Source organism: Corvus brachyrhynchos, unplaced genomic scaffold (genome assembly GCF_000691975.1).
Source record: "Corvus brachyrhynchos isolate BGI_N302 unplaced genomic scaffold, ASM69197v1 scaffold97, whole genome shotgun sequence".
NCBI classification, from domain to species: domain Eukaryota; kingdom Metazoa; phylum Chordata; class Aves; order Passeriformes; family Corvidae; genus Corvus; species Corvus brachyrhynchos.
In genome coordinates, this window is record NW_008239758.1 from 1,515,353 (window position 1) to 1,530,012 (window position 14,660).

At 38.1% G+C, this 14,660-nt stretch overlaps 1 protein-coding gene across 4 annotated transcripts in view; it reads right to left on the minus strand.

Annotated features, from left to right (window-relative positions):
* The window catches only part of DMXL2 (Dmx like 2), a 39,353-nt gene extending 32,673 nt beyond the window's left edge, over positions 1-6,680 (minus strand). For all 4 annotated transcript variants that reach the window (XM_008640021.2, XM_017742623.1, XM_017742624.1 and 1 more), the window contains exons 1-8: positions 6,534-6,680; positions 5,200-5,271; positions 4,432-4,510; positions 3,816-3,972; positions 3,350-3,416; positions 2,436-2,614; positions 1,939-2,122; positions 477-651 (exon numbers count right to left, since the gene is read on the minus strand). In XM_008640021.2, the coding sequence (XP_008638243.1) occupies positions 477-651; positions 1,939-2,122; positions 2,436-2,614; positions 3,350-3,416; positions 3,816-3,972; positions 4,432-4,462 (793 nt within the window). In that variant the 5' untranslated portion in view covers positions 4,463-4,510; positions 5,200-5,271; positions 6,534-6,680. The remainder of the gene's footprint in view (positions 1-476; positions 652-1,938; positions 2,123-2,435; positions 2,615-3,349; positions 3,417-3,815; positions 3,973-4,431; positions 4,511-5,199; positions 5,272-6,533) is intronic.
* Positions 6,681-14,660: the final 7,980 nt, after the last annotated feature.

The window sequence follows — 14,660 nt, forward strand, 5'->3', positions numbered from 1 at the left end:
TATATTGCCGTGTTGACTTTCACGTACAGACTTTACATTAAGTATGTCACTGCTCTTTAGTATTTTTCTTTAAAAATGTTCTGTATTGTTCTATAAAATGCAGCTGGTTTCCTACAAAAAAAACCAGTGGTCCAGCTTTTTTTTCAATCACTACATATTCTGTAGGATACAATTACTCTATTCATCACACACCATGGCCCCCCAAACCCAAGAATCAAACACGAAGCAGACTGGAAATTTATGCTTCTTTTGACTTCTGATCTGCAAAGATGAATTTAATTTGCTCATAAAGGTGCTGAAGGCATTCAGAATAAATTCAGCTTCATTTGTCTTAAAAACTCTATGACAACTAACAGACTTCCTACAAGTTCCCTTTATTTGATTAGGCAAAGCAAAGAATGTGCATCTCAGCCACCTTTACTCTTTTCATGTTGTGAAAATACATGATTGCAGTCTAATAAATGGTTGTATTTCACCTGTATTAGGGTTGATGCTTGCTGCTATGTGGAAGTGACCAAGTGCATTTGCTTGATGGGAAATGTGACGCTGAACCTCATGAGTACCCTGCTGATCTGGCAGGACATCTGTGTGGGTAACAAGAACTGAAGATCTCCTTTGTCCTTTTCTCATATTTTTCAAATGATGAATTGTCTGTTGTAGTTACAAAAAATAAATCAGTAAATGCTAAAACCACTGTAAGGTAAAAAGTCATGCTTATACAAAGCCTAAAGCTTCTTTCTACCAAAGAAATGAAGGCTAATTTCAAAAGGATTATTTTAAATAGATTTCAACACAGAGTAGTACGCTTATGTACAGCAGATCTGTCCAAAAGCAAAGTTCTTCTAACAGTCTTCTGAAAGTTCCTTTAATATCTACTCAACACCACCACAAAAATACACAGCATTTTTCACAACATTCATGAACAAGATTAGAACAATCTAAAAGCAGCAGCTTCTGTGGTATAATTTTATAATGAATTATTTTTGTATGACTGAAAATTTCCAAGAGCATGTAGAGAGCACAAATGATTTAACATCCCAAAGTGTAATTGGTCCCAAGCTCCCTATTTGTTGATGGCCATGATATTTAAGAAGTAAAAACCTGGTCTGATTGTAATAGTCTACAAATGAGTGATGGGGTGTTCTTTTGCTTTCTTATCTTTTCTTGGTTTTATACTGATAGCATAGAGACTGAGGGTAATGGACCACCACTTTGTCATCTAGCAGGATGACTTTATTAAAAACACTCAAGGATTTATAGGCTTCTTCTGTGTACAAGTTTTAGGATCAGCTACGCAGCCAGTGATTAGGAGACTAACCAATCACACAACTAAATAGCAGAGCAGATGTTTCTTGCTCTTTTATCTCAGGCACCCTCACACATCCCACACAGCCTTAGCTGAAGCATTCTCACGTAGGTATTTGTGGCTGCAGATGATCTTTGGTATGTACCTTCTCAGGGAAAAAAGCTGCCTGTTGAGGTCGACCAGGAGCAGCCACTTCTACAGATTGGTTTTCTCTTACTGTAAAGTTAACAGACTTCCTAAGACTATAGGACTGGCACTGAAACAAAATTATCAAACGAAGTAACTAAAAATTAAAAGCATTTATTTACTCCTTTCATTGTCTTTATAGTTGTAGACTTTCAGACCCAATCAGAATGAAACCATCATTACTATTCCACATTAAATATTTTCTCTTCCCATCACTGTCAGTTAACTATAGAAAAAGTAAATTGAGTTTTAAAAACATGGTGCTTGGATGCAGAGTCACAGTCTCTTTTTCAGTGTTTAGTAACAGACTTCAAAATTATGAAATAATTCAGACTATTCTGTGATGCATATAGGGCCTACATAATATATATTCTTAGAGCTTTATATCCTTAAAGTTTTAAGAATTGTGAAACAAAAAATTGGACAAATTAAGTATTTACTTGTACCTCTAGGGCATGCTGTATTGTGTCCTTTTGCTTTCCAGACTGTGAGATGGTGCTGCCGATGCTGGAAGTGGTGGTTTCACAGATCTGCTCCCCCAGGAGAGTATCTTCGGGTAACAGCGTCTCTGCCCACAGCCGGCAGATGCCATCGAGGCATGACGTGAGTAACACGTTACAGACCAACCCCCTGATGGCAGACACAGCAAAATTACTGCCTGGCTAGCTCAGTATAGACACAGCAGAAATTAGGGGAGTGTACAAGTATTTAGTAGTTATTGTTTTATCTAAATTTCTGCTTCTCCCCTAACTGAAGGTTAACCTGACCATCGTTATTAAATTCGGTGATAGAGAAGTTTATGGGAAGATGTTGGTACCCTTCGTTTCTTGAAAGTATAAGAAGAGAAATCTCACGTTCTTGATGGCAAAACATTAAGCAGAGTGTTAAAAAAACCCACTTGATCAAAGGCTTGCTTGCTTTTTTATAAAGGCAGCTTTCGAACCTGGGCATGTACTTGCTGATGTTCCGCCAGGAAAATCCTGTCACTGCTCGGGGATGCGCCAAATAAACAAAGGAAAACTGCACATCCTCTGAGCACTTCTTCTTTTCTTCATTCTCCTGGGGCAGAAGAGATGACTTCCAACCAGTCATAGGATACCAAACCTTTAAGAGGCAGTCATCCTAGGTGAAGCAACAAAAAACCAGGGGGTAAGGTAGCTGTAATTAAAAATGTAACTAAAAGAAAATCCCAAGTAATAAGGAAACTGCTGTTCTGGTATTGTTCATGACAACTTGGCCCAGAACTAAAATTCATCTCACATTTAACTCACAGTAAGTGCAAGCAAAAAATACTTACTTACTGGGATTTGTAAACCAAAGGGAATCGTTCAAATGAGAGGGTGACATTAAAGAGAATTATTAATTGAAAATTTAGCTTGAATAGTGATTAGACAAAAAGTATTGCAGTCTGAAATACACCTGGTAATTGAAGCCAGAATTCACTAAATAAAAACCTTCTCTAACTTATCCAGACATGTGCATATTATACCAGTTTAAATGTGTATGTGTTCTATCATAATGGTCTCATTACTTTGAACAGAAGTAGAAAAAATTGTTTATATTCTTCTGAAAATTCATCTAAGTATACTTCATCTAAAAAAAAATCAAATATATATATACACATAAAAACATACAAGTCTGCATCACTGTCATTCAAGTATCCAGTAAGAGTACGTCGCTAAATCCAGTTTCTTGTTGCTGAAATTCATGGAATTACACGAAAGTACAGCATTACACAAGATCGTAATTTACCTTTGCTAAGACTACAATAGAGTGTATGGTCTAGGACTAAACATATCACTTTTGTTAAACAAATGAAAAATACTGCAAAAACTCAAGTATTTTTTCTGTCCTTACCTTCCCGGCTGTCGCGAAATATTCACCATCAGGAGACCATGACATCAAATGCACTGATGTTGCAGTCCTACAGAATACAAGAGCAAGTTAAGTAAGGGCTATTTATTCTAAAATATTATTGCACCGGTATTCAGTTGATTCAGTGTTAGCGTTCATTATTTAAATTAAATATAAAATTAAGTAAGAATTAGATTAAGTATTTTATAGTTGTTGCTTTAACCATACTTTATGAATAGCAGAAGCATAAAAATATTTGCTACAATGAAACAAAATAGTATTTTCACACTTCTATGAAAAAAAATTAAAAATTGGTTTAAGTACAGCAAGCCTAGGTTAGATCCAACAGGAGTGAGGATTTTTTATTTGGAATAACTTACATTGTTTGAATTTTATGGTATTTAAAAGCATATTTTAAAATACAGGTGAGGTAGCATTGCAATTTCTCTTAAAACAAAAACTATCTCACTTGCACTGCCAGACACATTTCCAGTCATTTAGAACCGGGAGAACTTTATCATCCTTGATCTGATTGTTGGCATCCTCATCTTCATCTTCCTCTAGAATGTCATCGGACGGAGGGGCCCACAGCTGCAGGAAGTCTGTTGCTGTCAGTAACCTGTTACCTGGAAGGGAGTGATAACGGAGCTATGGAACCAAGACGATGAAGGCATGCTGAAAGGTTAAGCCTCTTGTCATACTTTGTTGTGAATTATTCAGAACAGGTTGAAAGCTAAACTTTAGTCCATTTTGAATATGACAGGGTCATCTTATAAAGATCCATGTCTAGGTACATTGCTGACCTTAATTGTGCTGAAGTTCTATTTAAATGATTATCAGTGATAATTAAGTCAGTTAACAACACTGGGATTCCCAAACTAAGATCTTACATAAGAGACTCAAACACGTGGCACAGCATCTTAACAAATGTTAACCATAGCCTCACATTTTATGCAGCACTGCCTGAGAAGAGGTAATTTAAATTTTCCATATTCAAGCTCACACTTTATTACAATAAAAATATTTTGTGTTCAAGTCATTCTAACTACAAATGTTGAACAAATACTTCACAAATGATGCATTACCTTGAGGATCCCAGGCCAGGTTGTAAGTCATAGAACTGAGGAAGAATTGCCCAGTTTTTAGCCACTGACACTTCAGTTGCTGTAGTATAAAAACAGTAAAGGATTAATTCTCACATCAACAACCAAATATAAAGGTATTGCTATTTCCTTCTATATGAAATTGCTATGAGGCCTGTTGCAAAAGTATTCAGTGGTAGATTGCTAAATCTAGTTTTAATATGCTTTTAGATTGTTTTGTAAAATGTAAATGCATCCCAGGGTGCCCTGCAAACCAGATCTGGCCCTGTCCCACATACAAATATATCTGTAGATTATTTTGTACTACTGTAATCATAGATTTACAGGAACATAAGGGATGGAAGTATAGATGCCACAAAGATTGTGAAACCTGCTTGAGAACATCCTTAATGCTCGAGTCCTCGGCCATGGCTGTGCTGTTGTTAAAACAAGTCTGGGTGCACTAAAGTCTGTGTCGTGTTTCTGTACTGCATCTCTGACAACCTCTTCAAAGGACAAATACCAACTCGTCACCATGTCAATCTAGTATGAGATTCAAGAACAAGATGTTGGGAACTTAGGAAAAGGGCAGTCCACACTTCAATTCATGCAGTGGAAGAGTGTACCCATCCAGTTTTATTATGAATGGTGGAAACGGTTTATCCATCAGTCTGTTGTGTGCTGACATAATACAATAAAAATAACTGGCAGACAGACTTCTGTCTCTTCTAAGAGCCTAAACGGAATTACAGTTATGAAACACATACTTACACAATTTCTTTTATGAGAATTTATACCAAGCGGTTCAAAAATGCAAACAGCGTTTCCATATGATGCTGCAATCTGGGAAAAGAAAAAAAAAGTTGAAGACTCAAAATGTAAGGTTAGGAGGTCAGTGGAGTAAGTGCTCCTCAGTATTCCAAACCAGCTAAAGCATCTCCCATACCTCTTCTATGTGCCAGTGTTCTTGAAGAGTGAAATCAATACAAATGTAATTAACTGTGTTATGGGAATATTTTCTTAGGTCATTTGAGAAAAACAAACTCCTGAAGAAGCCCACCTTTCAGATTTTAACTCTTAAGCAGGGCAGACATCTCATTCAATGGCACAAACACTGTCAGTCAGATGTAGTATATCCTTCTAGGGCAACTACTCTTAATGCATAAGGGAAAGTTGATGCCTTCACTGCTTCTGCTCATGTTCTGTGTACTTCACAGCTAACTAATGCATTAATTATTAGTGTCTGTGTCTCTAGATTCCATTTTGTATCACTAAATCACTGAATAATAGTTACAAGAAGCAGAAAGAAATGCAATTTTATATTTAACATTCAAATACATTTTGAGAAGAGATAAATGGCAAATAGAAAGTCTGAAGTACATATGCTATTGAATCCCTTAGTTTCTTTCAGCCACTTATTTCACAGAAACCTCTAAACACAAAACAGTCTTTATTAGGTATTTATCTGGGTCTGTTCCTAATACTCATATGCTTATAAGTACTTTTGACTATCTTTAAAATTCCTCTTTTTCTTTAAAGATTTTTAAAAGAAAAACTGTTTAAGTCCTTCTCATTCAGGATCTGGTTTCCCCAATATAGAAATGATCCACAAGTTTCATGACATTTATTACGAAATCTCGTTTCTTCCGTAGGGGGAGGGGGAGAGAAGGTTGCGACAACACAGCCAATCCCAAAGTAAAGAACAGACTGTGAGTTCAGAGTCCTGAATGCAGAACCACCCAGGGGTTTGTGGAGATCTTGTAGGGCCCATCTCTGAAGCTGGAACATTCCAGTTCTGATATTGTGCTGTAACTAATGCATCTGTCCACAGTTTGTGACACCTCTTATTGCAGGTCCCGGAAAGGAATAAAAACCATTGTTACAAAGATGTCTCCTGCTTCCTTTACACTCTTCCCTCCCCCAAAGGATTCTTAGAGTAACATAAGACTAACACAAGAGGCGTTACTCAGAAAGTTCCAGATGAGTAAACCATGATCTTTGTTGTGAAATTAACTCTTTCATTCCATTAAGTACTATGTTGCCATTTAATTATTTCAGAGTATTGAAAATTTAAAAATTCTATACAGATTTATTAAAATCCTTACCCTGCCTTGTCGTTGGGAGCACTCCACACAACTGACCTGGATGTTTCCATGTTTAGCACCGGGAATAATTTGCACACATTCAAAGTCATTTGCCAGAATAACAATGTCACAACCAGAGCCATATGCCTGAAAAAATTTTTAAAAGAAAAAATTTGAAATGTTTATTTTAAAAACGAACTGAACGCTTGTTACACCGCCGATGTTTGGGAAGCTGTGACTACCCCAGTTAAACAAGAAGCTACAAAGCAGCGGGTTTGTTCCTCACTAATTCAATGAGCAAAAAGCAGAAACACAGTAGTGAAGGAGACCATAACTCCACTGGGGTTTAAACCACGGCAAACAGAAACAGTACAAAACCCAACCAACCCCCCACACTTAAATCTAGAACTTGAGCTCTGTATTTACTTTTTCTTTTGTTTATTTTAGATTTTAGTTGGTTTTTTTTTTCTCCCCTCCAATTCTGGTTGCCTCTTAGAGGAAGGCAGCCAAGCCAGGAGCATTTATTAATGAATTTCCATGTACGTTTCTTAAATAAGTGTGTGTTCTGCCTCCCTGCCTGCCTTTATTATTCTTAATTTTTAAAAAGATTGTTATTCTCTTCTATAAGAATGCAATTGCTGGGCTTTTCTGAGTTTTAAGAAGTGCACATTACTGTAAGACTGTAAACGAAAGATTTCTCTTGGATATACTGTTGTGCAATACACACTATATCCTAAAGAATTTGTTTACGAAATAGCTACAGAACAGTGATAGCTTGCAGCACTTTTTACTGGCAGGATAAATATACACCTGTCTGCCAACCTTTCACCTGTTCTAAACAGTTTAATCACTCCAGATTATCTGTCCCACTGAGCTCCCACATTCAGGTGTGGAAATCTCTCCCTAGGATCAATCTACCACTAAGCCTTTTACAGTAACCAGTTAGAGCTGGAAGTCTCTTTCCTTAAAGTAAGTTTTCCTTTGATTACAATACAGTAGGCAGAAATTTTGTAACAGCTGAGTTAAGCAGAGAGTGCAAGTCCTCCACATGGTACAAAATTACTTATCATTTTAACTTGTCCACTGGATTTTTCACAAGAATTTCCAAAATACTGAGTCAGTCCTTGCTCTCTCCTTTGAGATCAATCAGTGTAAAGGCTACTTGTATTGTAAGTGTATGAGAGTTAAGAGTATTTGTATCGATTTACATGACCAGTGCCCCTTGGTGGTCACACTAAGATAACGGTGCAAGATCACCACTGGAACTAGAATGGACAGTTTAGGCCTCATGACTTTCTATGTCTACGTCTAATCCTCCTGGGAAGGAGCAACAAGTGAGAAAGGCTGAAAAAAAAGGGCTTCATTTAGTGAAAGTACATCACTGCATGAAACAGAAAGGAACAGCAATACGAGCAGCAAAGCAGAAAATCAGTCCCCAGAAATTAACACACCATACAACTGCACACACAGAAATGAAAACTGCAGATTAGACAGATCGTCTGAAAGATTTCCAAGGTCATCTCACAAAAATAGAGTGACACGGTGCTGTCTGAGACATCAAACCCACACTGCTGTTCAGGGAAGCTCTGAGGAACTGATACTGGAGTGATTCACAATGTAAGCAGGATTGCTAAAAGGTTGTTGGAGGGAGATTATCTGTGTAATAGAATATCCCAGCTCCTTGATGACTAGGCTATGTGATTATTAGCCCCAGTCTGGAAGGGAATAAGTTATTATTAAAATTGAATAGGATTATTTCCAGAATGTAAGAGAATGAAAGACGGGATTCTGAAATAAATTCTGGCATTGAACAGAAACTCTTTTTGTTTTGTTATTTTCCTATTTTTATAGTAGGATTTTTTACTAAACAAACTTCGCCAGTTGTGTTGAATGCTGGACAAAACAGTAAAGGCTCCCAAGTAGGAAGGAAGAAGACTGAGACCAGGATGTGAATGCCCAGAAATAGACAGGAAAACAAAAGCACACCCTCTTGTTCCAATAATTTATTCAGAATCCTAATATTCACAAGAAATTGATTCTCCTACTTGAACTTCAAAGGGTGAGCAATTAAAACAGAAAAGAATTGACTCATCTTCTTTTCAAAAGTCTTCCTCATAACTACTAATACAAACCTACTAAAAGACGTGACTTAAATTATCTAAGTAAAAAGAGGTGCTGCGTTACAGTGGGACCCCGACAGTGCTGATCCACTTAAAACGAGGACTTAAACCTTTCAAATCCCCTATTCACTGTCAGTACTGATAACTTGAGTTGCAAATTTCAGACTACGTTATACACTAGTTGCAATTTTATTGGCAAGAGACATGTATGTGTGTCTCAGAAATTGTAAAAGAAAAGACTTCTCAGCTTCAGTTTCCTTGTGCTTACTGTTCTTAAACATGCCCATTTGTATATGTGTGTACAGCTCAAAATGCATGAAACAGGAAATATTTTATACTTGGCTATGTCTGTTTATTCTGTGAAGCAAAAGAATTTAGCGTCTTTCTCTTTAAACATTTTAGTTTTTCATCTCTCCTGTCCCCTACCTGCACTGTCCAGCAACAAAGCATTAAATTTCCAGGCAATTATACTATTTAGCGTATTTTTACAAAGTTAAGTTAAAAAGTGGTTCTGAATTAGAAGTGTGGTTTACAGTCAAACTCTTTTTCCTGAAAGAATCATCAAGATACAGAGATCTCTTTCCTTTGTGAAATGTTATTACTGTCACTTGTACCCATCCTACTCTTTGCCTGTTTACTGCTGCACCAACAAGTGACTCAGCAGACCTGAGTGTCCTGTGCCAACAGAGGGGATCCCTCGCTGAGGGGCTTAGGCAGAACCCATTCCCAGCAGCAGGATACCAGCCCTCAGCTCGAGGTTCTTAGAGCAAGTGCTGCTATCTCTTGGTTCTGGGGTCATTTTCTGAGTGTAGACATTTATTCTGAGAATGTGCCTTACTTCTTGAAAGTATATTAAAGTATATTTACCTTAGATCTTAAAATTATTTTATGAAGTCAATTCATTAGAACGCACCTTTGAAAAAGGTCCATATACTTTTATGTACTGAAAGATAGTTTCATATTTCACATTATATGCCTAAATACAAGTTTTTAATTTGATTACTTTCATGCAGCTTTTCTGATGGCTTCATTATATTAACATGTTTATACTTGAAGAGAACACTTTTCTGTTAAATCCTCTTTTCTTCTGTCCTGTCAGTCCTTAAGCTGGTAAAGCAGCAGAAACACCCCACACTGACAAAGAACAGGGAAGTGTCATAATATTTAACATCAGTAGTTCCTTCTTAAGGATTCAGCTGACATCTGCATGAGGTCATTCATGCCACCACAGGTCTCTCCTGCCAGAGAAACAGTGGCCACAATATTGGTGGCAGCAGGCTGACAATCTGCATGGCCTGATAAAAGGAATGGAAAGTTGGTAAGCCATACAGACAGGAAAGATGGAAAATAAGGCACTGAGGTACTGTAATGGATGAGAGCAGCATAGAGCTCTTAAATAAGCAGAATTATGAGCAGTGGCTGAACAAAACAAGTGCACTAAGAACCACCCACATGGAGTATCTGCCAACCTCCATTTCTAATGTCACTGATAACTTCAAGGAGAAAATTAAATGGAGTTGCAAAACCACCAGAATGCAAGGATGACTTGCAGGATCCATAAGGAACTAATAAGCTGTAGTTTGCCAATATCTGCTCTATCTGTCAAGATCTGGGACCACTGAAATGAACAATGACAAAGCTTTAATTGAATGCAGGAGCAGCACACAGAAGTAGGACATTGTGTCCTACTGTAAGAGTTTGTGCTATATGCTCAGTTTTCAGGTAATATGAAAGCACATGCATCTGTTTCTTTCAGCTGCTCGTTTTCCGGTTTGCTTCTGGAACTAAGAGATAGGGAAACAATTATTCCTTCACATTCTCATCTTGGTTTTTCTTTATACAAATATTTTACTCTGTATAAAAAAACCGAAAAAATTATTGCCTTCCTATAACCTGCAACTCTTTACAAATTTTGCATAAGTGTAATAAAACACAAGTCCTCAAGCTCCTGTGTGTACTATTAGGGATGCAGAGGCATTTCAAGATGGTAAATGATGTGGAAGAAACAGAATCAGCCCACAGTGGTGTTAAAAAAAAATAATTTCGTAACCATCTAAAATAACATAAATTAAAATCTCTACCGAAACCTGAATTCAAGTCTGTGCTGGGCTTAAAGGACTCCTCTAGTAAAACAACACTCACTCGTCCTTAAGTTTGTGGCTATGAATAGTAAACATAAGACGCAGAAATTCCTCCCCCTTCTGCTTAGCAATGAAGACACCTGAATTCTGAACCATTTCCAAACTCTCATCAATGGACACAACACTTACACTTCCTCCCCCTCCTCCTTCCAAGTACTGCTAGAATTACATACCCTTAATGCAAGCTAGCAAAATAACTGAGAAACAACTCCTATCCTACTACTAGCCTGTGGCCTGTAGAACAGGCTTTCCTAAATTGACATGAGAAAAATTCATGATTAAATACTTTACAATATGCTTAAACATACAGAGATAAAAGAACTCAGTAAGGATTCAGTTATTAAGCGTCTCTAATCCAATTTACACAAAAACGTGCAGAACATATAGATACATGTAAATAGTAATAAATAACGGAGAGGGATTTGCAAATAAGTGTTTTAAGAAGGATGGAGTAGTAAAAAAGTAGGAGAACCCTACAGAGCAGAGAAAACCTATTCTCAGTTGCTGTATCTCGTGGACATCTGTGTGAAAGAAGATTTTGCTGTTTTCAATGAGGTAAAAAAATTTCCATGGGTGTGGGAGACTCATCTGCAACAGCTTCTGAAATTCACCACACGCAGCTCCAGGCCAAGTGTCAGTATTGGCATGGAACATGTCAAGAACCTTGTCCTTTTCAAAAATAAAAAATAAATTTTTTCTCACTTTCATCAATAAAGTTCTTAGATACCCCTAAAATCTGACATTCTGATTTTTCATTAAGAATGTTTATAGTTTTGTGCAATTAGTGCAGAAGTAAATATTATTTCCTGTTTGTCTGACACTTGAAATTTTTATATTTATAGAATCCAGCCTCTAGGTAAACGACATAGCTATTTTTATCTATTTATTTTTTAACCCAGACTAACCTTAGAAACAGCTACATTCTGTTGTAGCTGCTTAACCAGCTCTTTCAGAACAAAAGCTAAATTAAATCAGCTGTGGTTTGAAAAATGCGTTTTCTACCTTTAAAAGCTTATTAGCTGCCAGTTAGACTGTGATGTACAGACACCTCTTCTGTCAAGGCAGGGTGTGTACTGTGAGGCACTGCTTAAAGCTCAACTCTGAACCTTTCTGTAAACCCACTTGTGGAACACAGTTAACAATATCTGCTAAAATGAGAACGTGAATTAACAGCAAGCTGAAAGGTGCACAGAATTATTCCCAGAACTTCTGTCATTCAGTACTTCAACCCTTTGCTTAAGCAGAGTTGTTTTCAGAGCCCAGACGAAGGGGGCTGAAGAGACTGTCTGGTGCAAGACAGCATTATGGAGCTATTTTGCTTCTAATCACCTTCCAAACAGTTTTTCCTGTGTATCACCCGCTCTGCCAGTCTGGCCACAACACAGCTACAGCACCCACAAGGCAGTTTGCTACCACACATCTCTGCGCCTCACCCCTTCCTTAGGAAAGGCTGGATTAGATGTCAGGATTGCAGCAGGCAGATGTGGGAGCAGAGGAGGAAAGAACCCTGCACATTTCAGAATAAACACTGACAAATCCTTTGTAGCCAACCTACAGCAACTCTATTTCTTTGGATCTGTATAGTTTTATGCAGTTCCTAATACTTGTTTTTATTAGGCAAAGAAAAAAACAGTGGAAAAATTCTTTTCCCTGTCTTGTTCTCAGAATAACTAGATGACTTCTACCAAAGCTTTAAAAAAGTTGAGGCAGACTGTGTTATCATCCTAGCCCTAGCTACACCGACTTGGAAATTAAAAGCTTACCTTTATCCCCAGCAAGGAGTCATGCAAACAAGCCAAGGACAAACCACAGAAAGGAAGAATGAAGGGCCTGAGAATTGCAATGTCCCTAATCACGTTAGAAGAAAATGTGTTTCTTCTCTCAGAATTCTCAGTCCTTTTCTGGACTTAGGTATCTAAAGCACATTCATCTTAAAAGGAAGTTTCTTCTCCTACTCCTCCTCAAAAAAAGGGAAATATCTCCAAAACTATTAACTAGTGGGTACATATATATATGTACCCAAGCCATTATTCTGCTGTTAAGTGGAGTATTTTTAACACGAGTGATTCATTTCTGCACACAAAGAAGCTGTATTTTCAAGTGCCTGTGATGAATCAGTTGTAGCAATTTTGAACTATTCTCACGCATTTTTAACGCCCAAACATCAACCAAAACGTGAGTGGGCACATGCGCACACAAACAGCAGCTCCTGTGCCACAGCCCTGTGGGTTCACACAGACACCTATAGGTTCACAGCTCACTGGGCACATCTCCCTTGCTCTCCTGCTCTTCCCTTGCCTGGCTGGTGCTGTGTGCCAGTGCCTGACAGGCGCTGGAGCTTCAGAGCTGACTCTGGTCTGCAGAGTCAGACTGTCACCTGAACTGCAAAACCTGCCTCAGGATCTGAGCTGAAGTTACGACTCCAAACAGCTCAGTGGTTTGGGGGCACAAAGCTACGTCCATACAGGTGATGTCGACCGACAGAATTTGAGGTTAGGCACTAATAAACCACCTGCAGTCGATGGTAGACTATGAGTCTACTAAACCACACAGGTAACTAATTCCCTAAGAATCTGGATATAAGACCCTAAACAGTTCTTAACCATACAGTTTACTATAGGATCAAGGTCTAAAATGGCAGGAAATAATACTACGAGGACAGAGAACGAAGAAAAAGCAAAGAAGAAAGTTACAGCTATGAAAGTCTGGAAGACATACTTATTAAAACATACTTATCTCTTTAGTTTCTTGCTTCCTGTATTATAAAAAATTGGATGCAGCAGCCAGAGAAGACAGTGAGGTCTGTTATATGTAGTTCCCTAATTAACATCCTACCAAGCAATTCTGCATTGTTTTGGAAGACATCACTTTTGCTCTTGGAAAATTCTTGTATAAACCACAATATACATTATCATTCATTACTGATGTTATCGAAACCATGAAAAGAATTAGCATAACGTTGTGTTGCATAATACCATTTGACTGACTTTTCAAATTGTCATAGTAAAAAGAAACACATTAGAATCTGAATATGTGTAAATGACTTCTTATATAAATATCAAAAGTAACAAAGGTCCCCTTAATAGCAGTATGGCTGCATAGCAGCAGAATGAGGAAAATAAAGACAAACATGGCACCTTTTATTTCTTCAGACTCTCCAGCATTCATTACTGAAATAAGAAGTCTATGAGAATCCATTGTAAGCTTTAAATGTTTCACGAGTCTGCTGACATTTATCTTACACCAAAAAGGATGCTCTGCATCATTTTGCTTGGAATTGGTTTGTGCCTGGGATATAATCTTTTTCATATAAAATGCAATGAGAAAACTGATTCCCAAAGAATAAGATACTGATCAGACGGCAGCAGGAAAACACTGCAGAAGCTGATCACTCACTAAAATCAAAGCATACCGAGCATACATAACGAAGTGAAATTGCCATTAGAAATTGACAATAAACAAGTATAGCCTGTGAATGAGAAACAGATTGTCTTGTAAACTACGGGGCCCTTGAAATTCACTTAGTGTATCTCTTTATCATCTCTTTCTGTTTCTTTCCCAGTTTGAGACGAGCGTTTGACAAATTTGTGTTTTATCAACCTCAGTAATGGAAGGCAGACGCTCATCAACAGCGGGCAGGCTTCGTCAGAATCCCAGTGCAAGTGACGGTGTGCGCTTTGCAGATGAGACATACACACGCACACACACACAAATATATTTTAGAAAAAAATTAAGGAAAGACAGACAGGAGCACCCAGCGAAACCCGAGGACACACACCCCCGGGGGTTTCCCCGGCCCATTCAGAGGACGGAGCGCCGGCCAGGGCTGGCAGGCGACCCCCGGATGCCCCCACATCCCCCGGGTCCGCCCGCAGCGCCCCCCGCCC